This window comes from Tamandua tetradactyla, chromosome 9, assembly GCF_023851605.1.
Source record: "Tamandua tetradactyla isolate mTamTet1 chromosome 9, mTamTet1.pri, whole genome shotgun sequence".
Taxonomy (NCBI): Eukaryota; Metazoa; Chordata; class Mammalia; order Pilosa; family Myrmecophagidae; genus Tamandua; species Tamandua tetradactyla.
The window spans coordinates 88511450-88534602 of record NC_135335.1 but is presented as its reverse complement, the minus strand read 5'-3'; the positions used below and the strand labels follow the sequence as shown (position 1 = coordinate 88534602).

Below are 23153 nucleotides of genomic sequence, written 5' to 3'. Positions count from 1 at the left end.
ATTGAGATATCTGACTCAAACAAAAAACTTCACTGGAAACTAAGAAAACAAATTGAGAAATATATTTGCAGTATATCTAATAGACTTAATATTTATATTATGCAATTTTCTTATCAAGTAAGGAGGAAGATTGATACTCATTTAGGGAAAATGGTCAAAAGATTGAACAAGCAGTTTGCAAACAAAACATTGCAGAATTACCAATAAAGCATGAAAGGATATTTGACTGCATAAATGTCATTTATGGCTCAATAGTTGGAAGAGATTTTAACAAAAAAGATCATTCTTGCTCTTGGTGAGTGTACAGGGAAGCAGGTATTGGGAAATGGAGATGTTCCTGGTTGTTCTTGAACTTGTGTCATGCTTTCCAGCATGTTAAAGGTCTCTTGGCATATTTTGGCTAAGGAGAAATGTTCTTCGTGTTGTTTCTTTACTATAATTGTAGAGTGTTTCATCCTTGTAATAGAAGGTAAAGGCCTATTCATTTGTTGAGTAGATATTTGTTGCACGCCATTATAAGCCAGGCACTTCTTACAGCCTAGTAGGGGGAGAGATGAGTAACCAGATGCTACATTTCAGTGTGCTAGGGAACTAAGCCCATAGTGAGGACACATGGAGGGGGCTGGAGGCATGGCGGTGAGGGGCCAGCATGTACCCTAAGGGAAGGCAGGCTTCTCAGAATGGTGTTCTGGGGATGGGAAGAACTGGAGGTGTGGTGGCATTCATAGGGGTCATGGTTTGTAGGGTGGCCCTGAGACCAGTGGGGCCATGCAGTATTTGAGGAGCTGCAAGTAGTTGGTTCTGCTGTAGTGCAGACTAGGATGGCTGGTGCAGGCATTCTTGAAGACTTTGTCCACTCGCCCTAACTGGAACCTTACGTTGAAGCAGTGAGGACCTTGGAAAGATTTTAAGAATGGGAGTGATGAATTCAGATTTGTTGTTGTTTTTGCATGGGCAGACATGGGGAATCAAATTTGTTTTGACATGTAGAAGTTGATAATGAACAGGCTCTGGAATTAACAGGAAAGTCCTCAGTGGAATAAAGATTACTAAAATCGACATAAAGGAATATAAGAGACCTGAAAAATGAAAGAATCTGGAAGAAGTATATTTTTTAAATTCCCAAGAAATGCAAAGAAATGAAATATTTGATAAGAATATTCATTTTGAATCACAGCCCAAAAGCTAACTCTCATTTTTTTTTTTTTTTTTTTAGGGGGGAGAATGAATAGTCTGCAGTGTCCACAGAGATATGTTCTTATACTATAGTAAAAGTTAAATTCTGATATTACTGCCTGGGATGCAGAATGCAGATTAAAGTACGAAGCAGTGGAATCCCTAAACAGTTGAGCTATTCCCTCAGTGTCTCCAACTTTCTCATTTCTCAGGGCCCTTAGTGTTTCAATAGTGTTTTTCAGAATGCCCCTAACAGTTCTTTTTATGAAATAGTTAGATCCAAACCATAAATAAATATTTTTGACCTAACACTTAAATTTGAAGGAAAAATAGTGTTCTCATTTCATTCTTTTTTTTTTTTTCCTTGTAGAGGCTCTCTTGGGGATGACTCTTAGACCTAAATTTTAAGTAGATTTGACCTATCTTTTGTGGGGTTAATTTTCATATGAACAAACCCCAAGACTGGGGGCTCAGCCTATAGCTTTGGTTGTCCACACTGCTTGTGAGAATATCAAGAATTCAACTTGGGGAAGTTGAATTTCTCTCCGTTCTCACCATTCCCCGAAGGGGGCTTTGCAAATACTTTTCCACTCACTGATCGAATCACTCTGGGATTCACTGGGGCATCACTCTGGACAAATGAACAAAATCTCATGTCCTACCTGAGATTCCAAGTACTTATGGTGTTGATCAAACCATTTCATTCTTAGAAAGCTACAGTTGCTAATGGGATGTGTGCATATTTTTTGTCTTGTGTAGCTTCTCAAGCCTTGGTACCAGATTGGATACTACCATCCTCAAATCATTAATTTCAGGACAGTAATTTTGTTTTATCCTAGCAATCACCAAACTGCTGCTTCTCAAACATAAAATAGTTGAAAGGCGTATAGTGTGATCTAAGGTTGAAACGGTGAACTACCTTGAGTTGGAAGTTCTCACAGTGCTGAACAGATGCTGCTGTGTTGCCCTAATAATTAAAACTATCTCACAATACCCATTTGCTTGCTTAGGAACCTCAGTTTGGGAAACATGGCTCTAAATTATAGGCCCAGTGTTGACAGTATGTGGATTAGCAAGAAGCCTAACAATGACAGAATACTTTATGGAAATATATTTATTTAGGTCTTGGTATTCATTCATCCAGCCATCAGCTTAGATTTTTTGAATTTCTGCTCTGTGCCACCCACTGTGCTTAGACACTGGAATCACAGCACACTGAGAGACGTCATTAGCTCTCAGGGATCTTGCGATTTGTTGAAAGAGTTCGAAAATTGGCAAGTGATAAAAGAGAGCGGGAGTCAGCAAACAATTTCTGTAAAGAGCCAGCTAGTAAATATTTCGCTTGCAGACTGTGGTGTCTGTCACACTCCTCAGCTCTAGCACAGTGCAGAAGTAGCCACAGACCGTATGTAAATGAACAGGCATGACTGTGTTCCAGTAAAACTTTATTTACAAAGTCAAGCAGTGGGTTTGTGCAGCCCCTGTAACAAGGTGTAATTAAACTGTTGTGGAGGCAAAAGTAGGAGCATCTGACATTTTGGGGACTCTCAGAAGTTATCTAGATATGATGATGAGCTCCTTGTACCTCCTTCTAGGAGTTTCCCAGAAGAATTTGAAGAATTAATATGACTTAAAATTTAAAACATTGATGTTTTGCTTCATCCCTGTGTCTTACTCTTCAGAGGCGCACAACTATATTTTATTTCTCAAAAACCACTGTTTATTAAAAAATAAAGATTTTTTCCCTTGATTTACTAATATTAAACATTATCTATTACTTCTTGATCCAGAGATGGGGACTTAACTTGGTTACATCACTTCCCCCACTCCTTTTCATCCTCCCATCATGTTGCAATTTTTGGTTAAATCTGCACTCAGTCTTTACATTATTATGAGTATATAAATGTTGTTTACTGCTGAACCAAGTGATATACAATAGTCATTTCCTTTCTTCTATGATTTGTTCTTTTCTTTAGTTTTAGTTTTGCATGTGCTTAATTTTCTGTGCACCTACTATCACTTCTTCCCATAAACCTCTAACATAACTATGGAAGCCCCTTTAATACTGTTTTCCATGGCCAGGTATCATCAGTTAATTTGTCAATTCGTTGTTTCTGCCCTGGGGATATACTGTACCCAGTTCTCTTGGGATGCCATCGGACTCGTTCTGAAACTGTTGTGAAGTCATCATCCTAAGACTGCCCTTTGTGGTCATGAAGGAATTCAGATTCCCTGTGGCACTTTCCTAGGCTGAAACTTCAGTTTCTTGGATCGTGTATTTTCTCTCTCCCTTCCCCACCCCCCCCACCTCATTTTGGTACAGCACGTCCTCTGGTGCAGCACCCTTCACAGAATGGGTGAGGGGGAGGTAAACTTTTTAAACATCATGCATGTCTTTATAAAATGTATTTATTTTATCCTCTCGCTTAATTAGTAGTTTAGCTGAGTATAAAATTCATATGTGAAAATAATTTTCACTTAGATTTTGAAAGGTGTTCCTTTTGGCTCTCTGTGCTGAGAGTCCCACGGCCACCCATGACTGCTCTGTAGATAGTGCTGTCACTGTCCCTGTGTTAGAGTAGAGGATTTGTCCAGGCCCCCGTGGCAGGCCATCAAGCCAGATTCAAATGCAGTCCTGACTTTGCTGAATTAGTCCAACGCCATTCTTATTTGTGAGCCTTTGGCTATGGTCTTCCCCTCCCCTGAGGCTTTTAAGTCCTAGTATGCAGTTATTTTGATATTTTCAATGATGAGCCTTGGTATGAGTTGTGCTGGGTACTTGGTAGGCTCTTGAAGGGCTGTATTTTGCAGTGGTATATATATATACAGAAAGAGATGTAGATGTATTATTGAATGTACATCTTTGTTATGGCACTTGTCTCCTAATTAATCTCCTTAAAAAACCTGTTTGTTCACACTTCCCATGCATAAAAATCTTTAACATGTTTAGCATCTCCCTCTACAGTTTGGTCTCAACCTACCTTTCCACACCAGCCTTCCCAATTCAGCCAGATTTGTTTATTCGTAGGCATTTCTCTAATTTTAATTGAATCCCCTACAGTTCTCTTTAATACAGTGAATCTATCTTTTTGACTTGTTAAAGCTGCCAGAATGCAATATACCAGAAATAGAATGGCTTCTAAAAGGAGAATTTATTATATTTCATGTACAGCTCTAAGGCCATGAAAATGTTCAAATTAAGGCGCTAGCTAGAGGTTACCTTCGCTCAAGAAAGGCTGATGCCTCTTGGAGCACCTCTGTCAGCTGGGAAGTTACGTGGCTGGCATCCGTTCGTCCCCTGTTCCTGGGCTCTGTTGCTTTCAGCCTCTGTTCCTGTGGGGGTCTCTCAGTTGGCTTCTCCAGGGCTGGCTTTCATATCTTGTCTTCCCTTGACTCTCTCCAGGTTCTGGTTTGCTTAGTATCTCATGGGAAGGCATTTCATGGTGACATTTGCTGGACTCTGCATTTCCAAATCCCTGGGTCTTGTGTTAGCTCTGGCGGCTCTGTCTCTTCTTCAAAAGACAGGACTATCTTTCCTCTTCTAAAAGACTCCGGTAGACAAATCAAGACCCACCTTGAATGGGTGGAGTCACATCTCCATCTTAATCAAAAGGCCACCCCCATAGTTGGGCATGCAACATCGCCACGGATGTGATTTAATCAAAAGCCCACATCCACAACTGGGCAAGCCACACATCTGCGGGGATAATCTAATCAAAAGTGTTTCCACCCTACAATAATAATATTAAATAATCCTTGAATGAGGATTAAAGAACTTGGCTTTTCTAGGGTATACAACAGCCTCTAACCAGCACACTACCTAACTGCAAACTTTCTGTTCCTGAAAGGTTTTATTCAAAGGGAGTTGGTACTGCAGAAACTTAAGACCTTGTCGGGGGGTGGATAATGGAATTAGTAGAATAATTGCTGGTCAAAGTCCTCAGACCATTTTTATGTTTCTTAGTAGGAAACAAAATCTAGAAAGCACACTAAGGAGGATTTTTATCAGAAATGCAGATACTGTTTGCTTTCCATTTGCTCTTCCTTGCTTGGGGTGCTCTTCCCAGAATCTCCTCTCTGTAGAGTCGTTGCCCTACTTACACATTTAATTTTGCTTTATTATAGTTAAGAAGCTGTCCCTTTCCAGTGTGCCACTTCCATCCCAGTATTTAATTATTTTTGTGAATTAATGGCAAGAGACTTATCTCCCTGTGGTGGCAGAAAGGTAGATTCTCAAGATAAAAAAGGCTTGGGGAAATAGTTATTAAGATTACCCATCTCGGGTGCACAGGTGGTTCAGTGGTAGAATGCTCGCCTTCCATGTGGGAGACCCGAGTTTGATTCCCGGACCAGCCACCCCCACCCCCACCCCTCAAAAAATTACCCCTCCCTTCCTGTCACCGAGCAGGTGTTCCTCCTGCACTTTTCCTCACCGCTCTGGGACATAGGGTCTTAGGGCCACTCAAGATAGCAGAAGAGGCCGACTGAGTCTCCGTCAATACTGCCCACCAAAGGGAAAAAAACAAAACCCAAAATGAACTAAACACGTTATAGTAGGGCTGCAGTTTCTGGTCCTCCTCTTACTTTAGTTTTACTTTTCTCTTCTTAGCTCTTTCTTTGCTAATTATCCTCGGCAGAAAGGTCCCAAACCTCATGTGCTCTGGGAGCCAGAATTCCTAGAAGAAATTCTGGGGATTCTTCCTCCAAGGAAGAAGCAAACTGAAGTCCATGTACAGATGCTGCATTTTCGCAAGACAGGACTTAAGGCGGGTTCTCTTCACTTAGAGAGAACTGCGCTTCAAACGCCTACATCGTCGGTGGGGACTGGGCCCTGCCATACCTCCGTCTATTGGGTGCTGCCTGTACTTTTTTTTTTTTTCCAAGAGAACAGAAATGTTTATTATGGTGCTTTGAAACCATGAGATATTCAATGTAGTTAAGTCTTAATGATCTTAGAGCTACGTAAAGATATTTAAGAGAGTATCTTGAACACACAGAAGAATACAAATTACATAGAGTACAAAATTTAGCAATCACTCAAATACAATATATGTTATGAATATATACATATATCAATAAGTATGGAAACATGCATGACTTTGATTAAGCACCAGACAGAAATGAGTGATTAACTCTCGGGAGGGAGGACTAGGAATTGGAGGTTTAAAATTTTCTTAAAATGATGAAGTTTTTAAAAAATTGAAGTAAGAATGACAAAAGATTTGACAAAACTGAATAGTAGGTTACAGGTATGTATTATTTTGTGTGGCTTTCTGGATGTTCGAAATAATATATAAAGTTATGATATTTACTGTAAAAAATTCATACATTACAGGAAGGCATGAAGAAAATAAAAGTCACCCATAATCTCACTACCCAAAGATAATCACTATTTTGTTGGAAGTCCAGACTTTTTTCTATGTATAGACACACATATACATAAACTTCTTCAAAAACAAAACAACAAAGTCTTCATCTTTTTATTTGCTTTTTTTCATTTAATATATTGTGAAGTTTTCACCTCAATGTGGAGGCTCTTAAAATTTTAATGACTATATAACATGCCTTCACATAGCCAGGAGATAATTTGAACATCAGTTCCTCATTGATGCACATCTAAGATATTTATGATTTTTTTTCATTTTATTTAATTTTAAAAGTAATATTTTCTATTTTCTAACAAGGAATGCATTTTATTTAAATTTATCATGAAATATTAACATTATTAGATGTCAACCTAAAGATGTGCAACTTAGAAACGTTAGATCATTAGTATGTGTACACATACACAGAACAGATGTAGTAAATATACAATATATGCCCAACTTTTACCCTTGCTATCATATCATAAGCATTTATGGTTCTGTAATACTTCATTATAGACATATGCTCTAGTTTATATAACCATTTATTTCCTTTTGCCTGGACATTGAGATTATTTCTTTTTGACTATTATAAATAAGATTGTTATGACTATTAATGTGTATAGTTTGCTTTTTTCCCTGCATTTGAGATTATTTCTTTAGGACAGATTTCTCGAAGCTGTCATTTTGACTCAAATAATATAAATTTGATTAGATTCTTGTTGTATACTGCCTGATTGCTGTTCCTGGGTGGAATGTAAATTAGCACTTTTTTTCTGTAACTCTATATGAGCAGGTACTGGGCTTCCTCACCAGTTTTGGTGTTTTTGCTTTCTTTTTTTTTTTTTTTATTAATTAAAGAAAAAAAAAGAAATTAACCCAACATTTAGAAATCATTCCATTCTACATATGCAATCAGTAATTCTTAACATTATCACTTAGATGCATGATCATCATTTCTTAGTACATTTGCATCGATTTAGGAAAAGAACTAGCAAAACAACAGAAAAAGATATAGAATGTTAATATAGAGAAAAAAATAAAAATAATAATAATAGTAAAAAAAAAGAAAAAGAAAAAGAAAAAAAAACAGACAGAACAAAAAAAAAAACCTATAGCTCAGATGCAGCTTCATTCAGTGTTTTAACATGATTACTTTACAATTAGGTATTATTGTACTGTCCATTTTTGAGTTTTTGTATCTAGTCCTGTTGCACAGTCTGTATCCCTTCAGCTCCAATTACCCATTGTCTTACCCTGTTTCTAACTCCTGCTGAACTCTGTTACCAATGACATATTTCAAATTTATTCTCGAATGTCCGTTCACATCAGTGGGACCATACAGTATTTGTCCTTTAGTTTTTGGCTAGACTCACTCAGCATAATGTTCTCTAGGTCCATCCATGTTATTACATGCTTCATAAGTTTATCCTGTCTTAAAGCTGCATAATATTCCATCGTATGTATATACTAAACAAACTGTGGTATATACATACGATGGAGTATTATGCCTGTACTTCTTGAGGTCTGAAGATTGAGGTCGGGGATAATGTAAAGAAAGACACAGAAGGAAAAAAAGACAGATTTTTTTTCCTTCTATTCAACAAGTTTGTAAATTGATTCTGCATGATGAATTTTCTTGAAAAGGAGAGCTCACTGACATTTCTCATTTTTAAATCCTTTATAATATTTATATGATGAAGTATACCAACTGGCGGCCCTCAGGCAGGATACAGTGTGACATGTATATGGTTTGGCTGTTAAAATGTTCAAAAAATATGAACTGTTTAATTACATTTGCAAATATGTGTACATCATGTAAAACCCCAGATTTCGAGCTTATTTTGAAAAATTGGAAAGTTTGTCAAAGTGTGTTAGTTGTTGCCACCTGTAGAGTAGGCAGGTGAACTATACTTTGCCTTGGTGCCGTCCTGGTTTCCACATTTGTTCCCTGTTTCCCCACCCCGCTAGATACTTACATCTACACCCTGTTGCTGTGTCAGGAGACAGCTATCCTAATTTTAAAAGTTAATTCCTGAAATCCTATGAAAATCCATTCTCCCCTAGGGAGTTAGGCATCAGTGAAGAAAAGTCAGTTATGAAATGTTCCTGTTCAGAAGGGAATGGAGAGAAATTTCACAAGCTTGTTTTTTCTTCCTGCAAATCCCTTGTAAGGCTCTGTTTGTTCATTGTTGCAGCCCTCACCTAAATTCATCCGAAGGTTTCACTTGGTCGAGAAGTTGGCTTTATTATACGCGAAACAAAATATTGCTCAAACGCCTCACTCAAAATTTTCTGTGTAAATGTTATGACAGAAGGAAGTCTCCTTTATTATCCTGCACAGCCTAAGCTAAGCAGGCTGCCGTGGCTGGGGCCCTGTCTTCTTTTATCCCTCCGCAGCCGGTCCTGATGCTCACTGACCCCCTCAGTGGAGCCCTTAGCCAGGGGCTGTGGCTGGCACTCCCGGGCCTCCTTTTGGGCTGGCGAGTTACCCTAAGCACCCTGTCGCCTGCCAGCCGGAATGGAACATTGCAGTTTAATTTGGGGAAGTTTCTCCTATGGGGCCCCGAATAGAGCTCGCTTCTGTGCTGCAGTGCCTGAGTCTGGAGCTGGGAGGGATTAAGTGATTTACCCTGAATCACACCCTAATTAGTAATGGAGCCAGGATTAGAGTCCAGTCCCCCAGCAAGCACCTGGTCCCAAGCTCTTCCTCCACTGCCTCCATCCCCCTCTTGCCACGTCTCCCTGGCACGACAGCAGGCACAGGTCCCTTTTGTAGAGCAACTGTCAGCGTGCAACGAGGAACTGTTTCACCCCCAGGTAACGCCAATCAGTGAATGTGGTTTGTGGTACTTTTAGTCAGTATTCGAGCTTTTAGAGGTAACATTTGGTCTCCTTTATTCAGATATTGCAATCTAAGAGCTATTTGGTGCTGTAACTTTAACAGCTGGCATTTTAGATGGTTCATGAATAAATTTTCCTTACAATAAGTAGGCTTAATGTTGTTGAATTGAAGAGGAAGTTACCCACTCATCCAGAAAATAACTGAATGCTTTGGAAATGTGTACTTGTGCCTTCTGCGTGTTTTTGGTTATAACTATTTAACCTGGAATTCAGTTCCTGAGTTTTTAACAGGACTTACAATAGCCAAGAAGAGAGCTTGCCATTAGATTTCACTTGGAAGAACGTTTTCTAGTTCCCTTATTGGGCTCTTGTTTAAATGTTGGATTTCTGTTCCTTTATCAAGCCTCTCTTTCTCATATCTTATTTCACACACTTTATTTTTGTCTTTTGTTCTTTTTCCTGAAAGATTGCTTAACTTTTTATCCCTCATTCTTTTTAAGTTTTTACATATCAGTCAACGTATTTAATTTCTAAGGGCTATTTCCATTTCTGATTATTCCTTTTACAGTGTGTCCTCTTCTTGTTTTATGGCATTGCCACGTTTGCTGTCACTGAAGATGCAACTTAAAGAATTTCTCCCCCTATTTCCTAATTAGCTCTCTTTCCTCTGTTAGTAATATTATTTTCCTTTTGATTATTCTGAATTTTGCTTTAATATTTAGGCTTTCCTCAGATGTTTTTGTGATCCTTGGCTGCCTGTTCCAAGATTATAGAAGGTTTGATGAGTTTTCCATGCATTGGAAGGACTTGCCATATGGTAGGCTTCACTCTAAGAATGGGCAGGAATATTATTACTTTGGGGGACCCCTGCATATCAGAATGTAGAAGGTTTTCGTCTATCTGTGTTGATGGTAGCTGCCCTGATTCTTCTCAGGCAATTCTTTCAGATTCTACAGGGAGAATACTTCTGTTTAGAGTGGGGAGTGGGAGCCTATCAAGGTTGGCTCCTGGGAACTGATCTTCTAACCCTTAGTTTCATCTCTTCTTCATGCACCCACCGAGAATATAAGTGGCTCCACCATCAATCCATCATTGTGTAGCCACCACATTTAGTAGTCATCCTCACGTCCTCTGTTCTCCCTGTTCCTTGCACAGCACACAAAGCACACCTATAGATAACATTTACTATGTGCTTTGCACTATCCCAAATGCCTTTGTATGCATTTCCTTGTCTAATCCTCACGATAAACCTATGAGGACAATACTGTGACCATCCTCACTTTACAGATGAGGAGGCTGAGTCCCATGGTGCGTGTCCTAGTGTGTCTCAGGTCACACGGTGAGCAGCAAAGCTAGGATTCAAACCTCGTATCCGTTCTTAACCGCCACATGGTACTGCCTGTCATGCTTTGGTAAGTTCCTCCATCTCCAAAACGGACCCTGAATCTGAACACCTCTTCCCACCTCCTCTCTTAGAACCCTAGTCCTCCCCACCTGTAATCTCATTTGAACTGTGGTCTCTCTGCTCCACGCTTCTCCCCTCTGGGCAGTAGCTAGAGAAATCATTCTACAGTGTAAATCGGACCACACATCTCAGCTGTGATTTAAACTGTCCAGTGGTGGCTTACCTCAAGGATATGGAATTCTGGGATGTTAAATTCTGTATCCTCAGGATGGATGCCCTGATCAGCCCACCGCACTGACACCTTCCCCCAGTGACTGTCCTTAGGCACTCTGGCTCTCTTTCTGCCCTTGGAGCTTAGCAAACTTGTCCCTTTACTTGGAGTTTGCCTTTACTTTCATTTGGAATCCTCTTTCCCTAGGTCGTTTCATGGCTGTCTCCTTCACCTGAAGTTCACTCATTCAGATACTCTCAACCACACTGACTTATTCTAGTCTTTAAAGTACATACCAGGATCTTAAATTATCTTGTGTCTGTACTTGTCTCTGAACTAGGACCTGAGCTGCTGCAGGGAGCACTTTGTCTTGTGCAGTGCTTTGCCTCCAGCGACTCGATGAGGAATTGGTACTCAGCAGACTGTCTCTAAATATTTGCTGACAAGTATCTCCTGGGATCTGTTAGGCTAACAATGCCTTACTCTGTTGCGGCTCCTCCTGACCACCCACTAGATTCATTCATTGCTCTTCTGTTTGCTTTCATTTTTGAACAGAAATGTGCTGTAGTCAGTCTACCACTGGTCCCTTTCCTGCTCTAATTTCCGTAGTGTTTGTTAAGCTTCAGCCAGCTGGTGTCATTGTCAATATTTTTGTCATCTCTGCAAACCCTTTATACTATTAATTACCTTTCTTTAAACTATTTAAACTTAAATTTATATTAAATAGAAACTTTATATCACAATGTAAATGCCAAGGAAACCAGTATTACTTATCATAAATAGAAAATGACTGTGAAAGTTAATGTATGCCAATTAAAATTTAAAAATGACAATCCACATAAGTCGAGTCATGTATCACAGTCTGCAAAAACTCCAGTGGTGTGCACTGTGTTCCTATATTTTAGAAATATTAAAGTAGAAAGCTGATAAACATGTGCTTAGTTATAATCTTGAACTTGAAGCCCATTAATTGAAAAATGACCCTATAATGGATACCTGAAGTGATAGCTGTATTAGCGTATTCTGAGTGTCTCCACAATTATTAAGGCATCAGTACCTGACACTACCTGTTTCCAGTGTGTGTGCACAGTGTAACAGTGTTTCTTTGAATAGGGTTTGAAATTCCTCTCTTTATCTAGGACTGACCGCATTGCCCTGACAATGGACGTTTACTTCCGTTGGAGACGACCATCCTGGAAGGGAAACTGTAAAAGAATGAGGACTAGTTCGGATTTTCAGTGGCTCTTATTATCATTTGTTCTTCTGTATCTAATGAATCAAGTAAATAGCCAGAAGAAGGGTAAGTGGAGCAGTTTTTGAGAATGAACCCACTGCAGGCTTATCATCGTTTTGATGGTGAAGCAATCTTATTTTCTTTATTGAATGCATCAGGTTTTTGGTGGTTAAAATACATTTCTTTATAATCTTTTTCTCTGTACTTTTGGATTCTTATGAAAAGTCCCTTAGGGTGCATGGGTGGTTCAGTGGTAGGATGCTCATTTTCCATGTGGAAGACCCAGGTTCCGTTCCTGGACCATGCACCTAAAAAAAAAAGGAGGTCCCTTAAAGATACATCTAAATATTCTTTTTTTAAATTATTTTTTGCATGTAAATCTAACATCTTCTTAATTATGTGTTAGCTATCTTAATTGTATTTATGAATATTTGTATAGATGCTACCTTGCTTATTTCCATAAAGTCCATTATAATCCCACTACCCCTTTGTTTGTTTTTTATATTTCTGTAATGAAACAGATCTTCTTTTCCACCAAGTCTGAAAACTTTATTATTTTTACTACTAATTTCTAATGGGATAGCATCTAATTTGATATTTCTACTTTCTGATTATATAGCTTTGTAATTTATTGCTCCAAGTGAATATCATGGTAACCACTTGTAAAATTTAAAAGAAAATAAACCTTTTTCATAGACATTTATATAGAGAGAGATAAGAGTCTTAGGTAGAACAACCTAACACTGTAGATGCTTTTTGCTCTCTCCCTGCCTTTTGGCTTCTCCCTCCTCCTTTCTCTCACATGTCTCCTCCTTTCTTTCTTTGCATTTTCTTTTTATGATGACTTTTTCATTTTCATACTTGTGTATTCCATAATTTAATGTTAATTTTAGATCCAAGTAGGTATTATTAGGATTATAATCTGAATTGTTGCTTTTCAGTTTAGGCACACACGCTATGTGAGACTTATGTGAGTTCATTAGTGTTTAAATTTAATATGCTTCCTAGAATTCTAAATGAGTTATGAGATTTCTGTGTAGGATGGTAGTCTGGCAGCAGGCAGTGATGCAGTGGTGGCTTAGAATGTTTAGAAACTGTGTTTGTGGGCATGGGAAGCACATAGCACTTTAACCTAGATTTTACTCTTTAAGAAAATTTTTTCCAAATGGGGCTACTAGAGATTACAGGGGTGTTAAAATTCCCCCAGAATCTCTGCTTCTTCCTTGCTCCCATCATTCCTTAACTTCCACTATTTCTACACTTGTTATAGTTGCCTGGAAGCAGAGTTTTGGATAGAAGGAGCTTACCCATAAGTGGTCCCACAGTTCAGTCCACCTTCATCCGTTTGCCATCTAGCTGTTTTTAACCAAAGCTGCAAAAATACGTAAAACCAATCACCCGTTCCTCCTGGGGCTGTAGGTTGATTTCTGCACAAAGGACATGAGTCCTCTGCAGACATACATGCTTGTACTTACACCTGAAAACAGTTTGACTTGCTCTTTGACAGTGCAGTTAAATTATTAAGCGTGCACTATGTTGTATGTGTCTCGTTTCTTCTTCTCCAGGGGCTCCACATGATTTGAAGTGTACAACTAGCAATTTAAAAGTGTGGGACTGTTCTTGGAAAGCACCCGCAGGAGCAGGTTATGGTGCTGTTTATGAAGTTTGCATTGAAAACAGGTAATAGAAATGTCTGGTTAAGTCACAACTACGACCTAGAGGTTATTTCTCTTTACTGTTGGAATACAAATTTTTTATTTTGAACATTTATTTTATGGAATTTTAAATCTTAATTCTCCATTTCCTGAATGTTTTAGATCCTTTGTCTGTTAAAATGGGGGTGGGGGCACCTTCTCCTGTCCAAAATTTTGATTACTTTATTATATAAATAGCGAGTTGTTATGAAACATAACACTAAGGTGCTGTGGGTTCTGATCTTTCTGTTATAGGGAAATTGTGAAGGTCTGTCTCAAACCATTGTCTACCTGGTTAAAAGTTTGTGCATAATGTAAGTGTGTACATGACAGAAAGTCTGAGTAATAGCAGATTGCTAAAGCTACCATAATGCAGTATACCAGAAATGGGTCGGCTTTTTACAAAAGGGATTTATGAAGTTGCAGTTTACAATTCTTAGGCCATGAAAAGGTCCAACTCAAGGCATCAACAGGATGATACCTGGACTCTGAGGACAGACCGCTGATATCTGCGACACCTCTGTCACATGGGAAGGCACATGGCCACCATCTGTTGGTCCTTCCCTCCTGGATTTTATTACTTTCAACTTCTAGCTTCAGTGACTTCCCCTCTCATCTCCTCCAGGGGCTTTTTCTCTGTCAGCTCTCTGGGCTTTTTTCTGTGTCTTTTACCCTTGTATAAAGGACTCCAGTAGAAGGTTTAAGACCCAACATCTCAAATAAAATAATATAATTGGGAGGTTGCACCTCCAACAGGTCTGCACCCACAGAAATGGATAAAAGAACATGGCCCTTTCTCGGGAGACAACATCTTCAAACTACACAACGGGCTTTTGCTGTCATGGAAAAGTCTGGGGTGAGGCAGGTTGTCTGTGGCCATCTGAGATATGATTTCCTCTTCATTATGCTAGTCTGTCATCTTTAGCATATGGTCTCATGGTCCAAAATGACTGCTTGAGGTGCAGCCATCATGTCTGCATTCCAGAAAGCAGGAAGGAAAAAGAAGAGTAATTTTCTGTAATGAGCCTTCCAAGAAGTTCAACCCAGCACCTCTGCTTACAGCGCATTGGTCAGAACTCAGGCAAATGGCTACACCTGGTTGCACGAGAAGCTGGGAAAAGCATTGTCCCAGCTAGTTGGCACTGTGCCTAGTAAACATGAATTTGTGTTTTTGCAGAGAATGGGAAAATGGAGATTGGGAAGTTGATGGGAGACCTTACTCTGTCAAGTAATCTTGAAAGTGGGCGAGAAGTTCCTAAGCCTGGAGTTGATGTCTTTGGGTTGCCTGCTTGCCAGAACAATTCGCATTGCTTTCCCCTCCTCCAAACAAGGGCACCGGGTTGCTCAGCAGGGCTGGAGAAGTTGTGCAGCATGGCAGCTCCGAGTCCCAGTTTGCCGGCATTAATTGACACAAATGCTTATTTAGATACTTTCTTTCTTGAGACCATCCCATTCCATGTAATTTACAGAGTGTTATTCTAAGCTTTGGGATAATTTATCAGTCAGGATGAGCTAGGCTATATTGCAGAAGACAACATCCCCAAGTCTTAGTGACTCATTTCCTGCCTGTGCTCTCTGTTCACTGTAGGTCACCTGAGATCTCTGTCCTGTTTCTCCCTCAGGGCCCCAGGCCCTCTCTGGGGTGCTAAAAGCTGTGCTGGCCTTTAAGCTTCCTTCATAAGGTGACAGGTGTGACTGTCACTCAGATTTCTCTATAGACACTTAAAGTCACATTGCCCAGCTTCACTTCACAGTGGTGAGGAATTGCCAGCCTGCCATGAGCCTAGAATGGGAGAACCCAGACACTTCGGTAAATACCACTGACAGTTAAGTAAATGAGCATGGGCCACAAAGAAAGCAAGTCAGTTCTGGCTCCCAAGGAGCTCGCAGTCAACAAATTCTGATGATGCTGAGTGTCCAGTGCTCTGGAGGGCTGGTGGAGCAGGCGGCATAGGCTGTGAAGGGTGGAGGTGCAGAGGCTGTGAGAGCAGGGGCAGGTGTGCAGGAAACGGTGGGATGCTGGTATGCAAGGGGCCCGGAATGTCTGTCCCTTTGCGCGAATTAAAATTTTTAAGGAAAGTTGAAGTGTACATGAATAAATAATAAAAAGAACATGAGAAGTGCTCAGTAGTGGTACAGAGCCATGGATGCACAGAGGAAGGATTCCGCTTTTTTTGTCTGAGAGATCATGGGGAATTGGAAGCATTTCGAAAGCAGAGCTGATGGGGAAGTTTTGTTTCGAGTAAAGCCTGAGCCAGGGCAGAGAAGCAGAAGAGTTGAAGGAGTGCTTGACAAAGCCACGTGTAGCCAGTTCCATTTCTTTGAGCACCGTCTGAGTGTGCAGGACGGTGGGATTGTCTGGTCTGGAAGTGTGGGGCATGTGCGGGTGCAGCAGGGATAGCGGGAGGTAAAGGCTAGGAAGGGGAGGTCAGGGTGGGATTTTGAATAGCTCACTGAAACCCTGTTTCTCAGAAGAATCATCTGTGCTTACACTCTCTGTCTTCTAGTACAACTTGGTTGTTTTTCCCACCACCATGTTCCTAAAACTTACCATGAACCTCTATGTTGTCAGTCTGGTTGACATCTTTGTTACATTTTACTGTGCTGCCTGTATCTTCATATCTTTTGTTTGTTTGTTTTTCAACCTCTCATTTAGTTCTATCTCAGTCTTTTCCCCAGGCCTCTTCCTCATCCTAAATATTTCAAATACAATCCTCCTCTACTTCTCGTGCTGGATGGTCTTCCCGAGCCTTCTGTGTGTTCTTTATGTTTGTTGTTCCTAGTCTGTAATCCAGCTCTGAGTTCTGTCCTGAAGTCCTGGTGTTAAGCACAGAAGCCAGTACAAGGTGTTGTGGAACAGAATGCAAAACGTGGTTGAACTATAAGGTGATGCATCTGGAGCCCACGGATCTGCCATTCCTCTCCTTGGAGGTTCTCTGTCAGCTGCGGCCCACCAGCCCGAGGTGTCAAGCAGGAGGAAAGACCCTGCCTGCTGGAGCCCTCTCGCCCTCTTGCCGCCTCTGCCGTGCTCACAGCCCTCCTGTCCCAGCTGTGCACCAGACCTCACCCTGGTCTCTAGCCGTTCGGCTTTACTTGCCCATCGATCCCACAGTGTGCTACCTTCTGCATCTCATGTGGGTCTGCCTGCAACACCTTTCCTCTCCCTTTGCCAGCCTGTCAGAGGAGCGCAGGCTTTTGTTTTGGGTTGGTTGGGTTTGCTTTCAGGTGCTTCTTCCACAGCTTTCCCAAGCATTTTGCTTTCATGCAAGTTACTTAACCTCCCAAAGTCTGTACTTTTATGTCCCCATCTGTAAAACAGGTATATACCTACCTCAGAGGTTTTTGTGAGGTTTTGTCTTGCAGACCCCACCGTGGTGTCTCTGCTTCTGAGAAGCCTCTCCTGCCCACTGGCCCATGCCTGAGTGTCTGTTCCTTTCTGGTGCTAAGAGTTATACATTTGTATTTTAATTTGAAGAAGGGTGTTTGAACTCTTAATAAAGCTGAAATAGCTGTGACTTAACTGTTAATTATAAAAAAAAAGAGAGAGAAAGAACAAAAAGGAGAAATACTATTCATCTCCACAAGTGGAAGGGGCCTCTCGCTGTCACTTGCCCTGCCTGCAGGAGCTCTAAAAGCATGTTTAGCAGTCACCTGGGGACCTTGGTAAAAAGCAGATTCTTACTCGGTGGGTCTTGGTAGGTGAGGGAGTGCTGTGTACCTGAGAGTCTGCGCTTCTCCTATGCTCCTGGGTGCGCGCCCGGTAATATTACTGTTGCTGAGTGCCGGATGGTGTCCTTTTATAATCGTGATCATTAAGTGCTGTGTACACAGTTACTCAAATGTGCTTTGAATTAATGTCTGATAAAGTTACTAGTTTAGGACTGCGGTGATGATAAAATGCTATGATACATGGCTACTCCTTAGAACAGTGCCTGCACAATTTGGTCACCAAGTTGATGAACTGCATATTTATTGAAGAACCACTGTAGAGCCTATGCCACACATATTTAGAGAATGGCCTTGCCCACATTCATCCTCGTAAATGAAAGCTTTCCTTTGTTTCATAAGAAGAGATATTGTTTAATTCTTATAAATTAAATATGTATATATATATATGGCTATAATATTTTGAAACATTGGATTCAGCCTTAAAATGCAGTATTATAACATCGTATTTTGTTTGCTTGTTTGTTTTTTGCATGGGCAGGCACCGGGAATTGAACCCGGGTCTCCACCATGGCAGGCAAGAACTCTGGCACTGAGCCACTGTCGCACCACCCTAACATCATATTTTTTGTATACTAAAATGCATAAAGTATTTTCTAGTGTTTTTAGTGTTACTTAAATGTTATGAAAATTGCACTATTGTTTTCGTCGCTGTATTAAAATGTTCTTTCTTATATTACAGGTCCCAGTCTTGTTATCAATTGGAAAAAACAAATACTAAAATCCCAGCTCTTTTATCTGGTGATCATGAAATAACAATTAATCCTCTAAATGATTTACGAAGTTCTAGAAGTAAATTTATACTAAATGAAAAAAGCGTTTGTAAGTATTTGCTTCAAAGGAAATTCAGTTTAAAATAGCTCAGAGCAATGCTTTTGCTCCTTTTGTGGTGCTTTATGAATGGTAGAAACTTACCATTCTTTTACTCTCAGTTGTTACACTAATACTGTCATTTACCCTGCAACCTTGTTGCTGGAAAATGGCAAACTTGTTTTCTCGTCAATCCATATAGACCCAAAGTTGAAGATACTTCCCATCAGTTTGATATTCTTCCCTTAACTCCCTTTGCCTCAGTGATTCCTGGGCATCCTTTGGAGTTTCTCAGGTACCCCTGCTTTGACCACCCCATTCCCGTGGAGATCCTATTCCTTTTTCACTGTATCCATAGGCAACCTATATTTCTCCCTTGTAGCACTTATCACAATTGTATTAACAACATATTGTATAGTTGGTGTTTACTGTGGATTTCCTTCACAAGAATAGGGTCCCGGGAGGGCAGGGACTCTGTCTTCTCCACCTAGCACCTGGCACCATGTTTCGTGTAGCAGGCATCTGTTACAGATTTCTTAATTGAATGCGTAGGACATATTCTACAAGTAGATTGGAAGCACCGAATAAACACAGGCTGACAGGAAGATTTTGCTACAGATCAAGACCTTAAAAGCTCCAGTAGTCTTGACTCTTAATGGCAGTACAAGCAGATTTGTTGACTCCTGATAACTGTTACAGGGCTATACCATAAGGTATCATCTTAGTCTTTTAAGGATGACTTATTTTGAAGCAAGGAAAAGAAAATATGGTTAATTGGTGATTTGTTCAAATTTATGGGTAGGATGCACGTTTGGGTGTCCGTGTCTGAGATAGCTCAGATTATAAAATGGGAGCGTAATAACCAGTTTTTTTCACTGGGAATGTGGAGTCTGTCCCACATTCAGGCCAAAGTGTTGTCAGTGTAAAGTACTACCTAGGGCCGTCTTTCAAGATGTGGGAGAAGAGCGCTGTGTTTTATTTCTGTATATAGTTGTATGTCAGATCCATGTCAGAATATTTTATTTATAATCATTTAGGATTATAATAAACTCAGTTTATGGCAAATGTTGAGATATTTAAGATACATTAATTGGGCATGCGTGAATTTTATTTAAATCACAAGGTTTGGTCTTGAGAAATTTTCTTTTTGAAATAAAGTAATACATCCCCTGAAGAACGGGGATGCCTTTATAAGGTAATGCAGATTATCTTATATCTGCATTAAAGGCATTCCTTTTTTAAGACTCTCGCCAGATTTATTCTCCAAGATTTTGTGCCCATCTGGATCCCCACAAACAGCATAGTAGAGTACCTGTTTTCTCATATCCTTGCCAGTATTGGGTTTTACCCATCTCTTAGTTTTGACATTCCAATCTAATAGTCCCCAAATTATATCATTGTTACTTTTGTACTTCCGTTATCACCTTTATAAAAAATTGTAATTTGTATTGTTTCTTGAGCTGTTTGTGACTTTTGTAATTTTTCTCATGTCACTCATCTCTTCCTCATTAATTCATAAGAGAGCTCTCTGTATTGTGGTTGCTAGCTTTGTCATACTTGCTGAAAATCCTTTCCTGAGTTTATAATTTTTTAAAACTTTGTGGCACTTTTCATACCACAAGTTTTCATTTTGCTGTTATGGCATCTCTTGGTATTTTTCTTTATGAGTTTTTGGTTTTGCTACCATACCTGATGTAAGTCTCTAATCCATCTGGAATTATTTTGTAGTAAGATTTGAAGAATCTAACTTAATTTTATTCTGGATTTTTACAATCCCAGGCATCTGTAGAAGAGCCAGATTGTGCTGACTGTTTCCGGAGGTATCCAGAATTCTTGCCTGGGAAGCTACATTAAGATGACAGTGTCAAATGGGAAAAAATTGGAGAGGCAAATCCAGACAGGATCTAAATGACTCAGGCGATAGGCAGTTGTTTTTACATATCAAATGATTAATTGGTAGCATTTTAAAATTTAAATGGGCCTGATCATGATTAGACTAACATGTTAGAATAAGAAAAATTGAAAAACAAATTAGGTGACTAGGAGAGATTCAGCAAATCTTTAGGCACCTGCTGTGTTCAAGAGAAGCTCTTAAAGGGGAGTATAAATGTGGATAAAAAGTTCTGGTGTCTTTGGTAGTTTACTATGAAAGAAAGATGAGAAATTAACCTTTTATCAGATCTGAAGGTACTTTTAAAAATATAAACAGCATATTAGAATTTATATAAAGCAAGCAAGGTTTGTAACAGATATATATAAGAAGTTTCTACTTACCAGGGCAAAGCACAAAAATAAGTCTTTGTAAGACTTTTAATATCTAAGTTCTTAAAATAACCTGAGAATTTGGATCTCTGCAAGGCAGACTAACTAATGAGGGTGCTTAAAAAGACTGGGAAAGCTCCTGATCTCCTGAAGTTCTTAGGAAGAAAGAGTGTACAGGTATGGGTAAAGCTATTCTAGCTTTAAAAATTGAACAAGCAAAACTTGTGTTAATTTTTTACCCAGCTGAACAGTTCTGAGTTCCTAGAAAGCAGGTTAACATTGTTATCAAACTTCTGTTTTAACTGGAAGGAAATGCAGATGGCAAGGCATGGATGCTTAGGAAACCTTCCCCTTTATACCATGAAAAAAAAGGAAGGAAAAAAAAGTATTCTTTAATCCTTCTGTTTCTAATTGTAGCTATTACTGTCTTTGGCTTGAAATATTGAATTTGACTTGCATTTTGAACAGTAGCCCACTGCTGTTTAGATAAAATTTAAATTATGTGAATTTTTCAAGGAGGGTAGTATTTTAATAGATGAGTGTTCCTTAGCAAAATGCTTCCGTGTTTCGTTATCATTAAGTTACTACATCATCATGACATCTTGAATCATTTGAAAGAAAGACCACATTGTTGAAAGCCTCTTACTGTGTTTGGTTACACTGGCACCTTGAACTTTCACTTTCCTGGCTAAAGTTACTTCTTGCTCATCATTGATCTGTATTTTTCCTTTTTTCAAAAGCAGTTCCCCACTTAAAACTTCCCCTATCAAGCATCCTCCACTGTCCTTGTAGCTGTGTGCTTGTTTACTTTGTTCCACAGTTGACACTTTAAATCCACATGTTCTGTTTCCTGTACAGCCCTAAACATTTTACATAAATACAAGGCAGAATGCTGTGGTCAGCAAATTTTACTTAAATCTTGTCGATGTACTTATTTTTAAGTTCAAAGACTAACCAATACATATTTAGTTTTTGTTATTTACCAACTCGACTGCCTTCTCTCTGCACACTCCTGTGTATCTGGTCCTGCTTATTTGATTGGACCTTAAGCTTTCTGAGGAAGGGCCAGGAGAGAAATAAGGTTAGAGAAGGCGTGTCTCTGGATTTCTTTTAACTTACTCTCACTTCACTGTAATTGTGGAAGAAACATGCAAGAAACTCCCAGGTCTCTCTGCATCTCATACCAGAAATCCTGCCTTTCATAGAACTGAGCGCAATTCATCCTTTTCCATTGATCCACAATTTTCAGCAACACTTGTAGGTAGGGCTACTTGAAGGTTTTCAAGCATACCTTACTTCTTTCTGCTGTCCTGTTTTTTTTTCAGCTTACCAGTTTCTTCCTGTTGGGTGGCTCAAAGCTTGAGCATAGTTTTAACATTACCTTTTGTTTTGTTTTGTTTTTGTTTTTGGGTGCATGGTCCAGTAATGGAACCACCATCTCCCACATGAAAGGTGAGCATTCTACCACTGAACCATCCATGCACCCTTTTCTTTACCTTTTGTAATGCAGCTTCAGATTTCACTGTTCTCCCAAACTTCCTAATCAGATATTGATAATACCTGGTCTTTTCTCTGTCTTCCTCTCTGAACTCTGTTTTATTTGGCGCAGATGCCAACCCACTTATTTTGATCTTCTTGATCCTGGATTTCCTCTGTTTCCTTCTGCTTCCTTCTCATTCCCTTTCAGGATTCTTGGCTGGTGTCTCTGGTTCCCAGAAAGTGTGACTATTGGCAGCCTCCAGAACAGCCTTTCCCTATTTGATCTCTGTGTCCTCGCGTTCCTTTCTTTAGCTCCGCTCAGTGAGTTATACTCATGAGGCTTCATCCACGGTTCTGACTTCTCACCTTTCTCTTCGGGCTGACTGACTGCAGAGCCGTCCGTGAGATGTCTTCTTCTTCCCCTGACACTCTCATTCAGCCACAGCTACCCTTCTGCATCTCTTCACCATGATTCCTGAGTCCTCTTGCCTTTCTTGCCACTTTCCGGACTGGAAACTCTGAGCAAACTGGAATTGTTCCTTTTAGTATAGCTAATCCATCTGAAAATCCAATCATTTCTTTGAAATGCCCACTGGGTATTGTCCTTTCTTTTCCATTTATGTTGTCACAGTCCTTGTCTTATAAATCCAGGAAGGATTTCTCCAGTGGACCCCTGAACATTCGCCTTATCTCTGGTCTCAATCCCCTGTAAACTGTGTTGCATACCACTGCTAAACCAGCCTGGCCAGAATCCTTCATATATCACGCGCCTTCTGCACAGTAAACCATTGGCTTCCCATCTTGGTGCCTTAGTCATTACTACAGTGTTGCTACTAGTTCATGATATCTGTTGCCAGTAATAATAGCTCCTAGTAGTGCTCAGTGGGTGATACCCTCCTGCATGAGGGGTGCTAGCACTGGGAGGTGAGGGACAAGGCTGCATAAAGGA

At 39.9% G+C, this 23153-nt stretch overlaps 1 protein-coding gene across 12 annotated transcripts in view; it reads left to right on the top strand.

Annotated features, from left to right (window-relative positions):
- The window catches only part of LIFR (LIF receptor subunit alpha), an 81571-nt gene that overhangs the window by 18835 nt on the left and 39583 nt on the right, over positions 1–23153 (top strand). For 7 of the 12 annotated variants that reach the window (XM_077117020.1, XM_077117018.1, XM_077117026.1 and 4 more), the window contains 3 exons: positions 12139–12299; positions 13799–13913; positions 18336–18475. In XM_077117020.1, the coding sequence (XP_076973135.1) occupies positions 12139–12299; positions 13799–13913; positions 18336–18475 (416 nt within the window). Of the gene's footprint in view, positions 1–1230; positions 1346–5785; positions 6030–8035; positions 9360–9390; positions 10796–12138; positions 12300–13798; positions 13914–18335; positions 18476–23153 lie in introns of those variants that run through there. The other 5 variants (XM_077117025.1, XM_077117024.1, XM_077117021.1 and 2 more) reach the window with 4 other exon arrangements.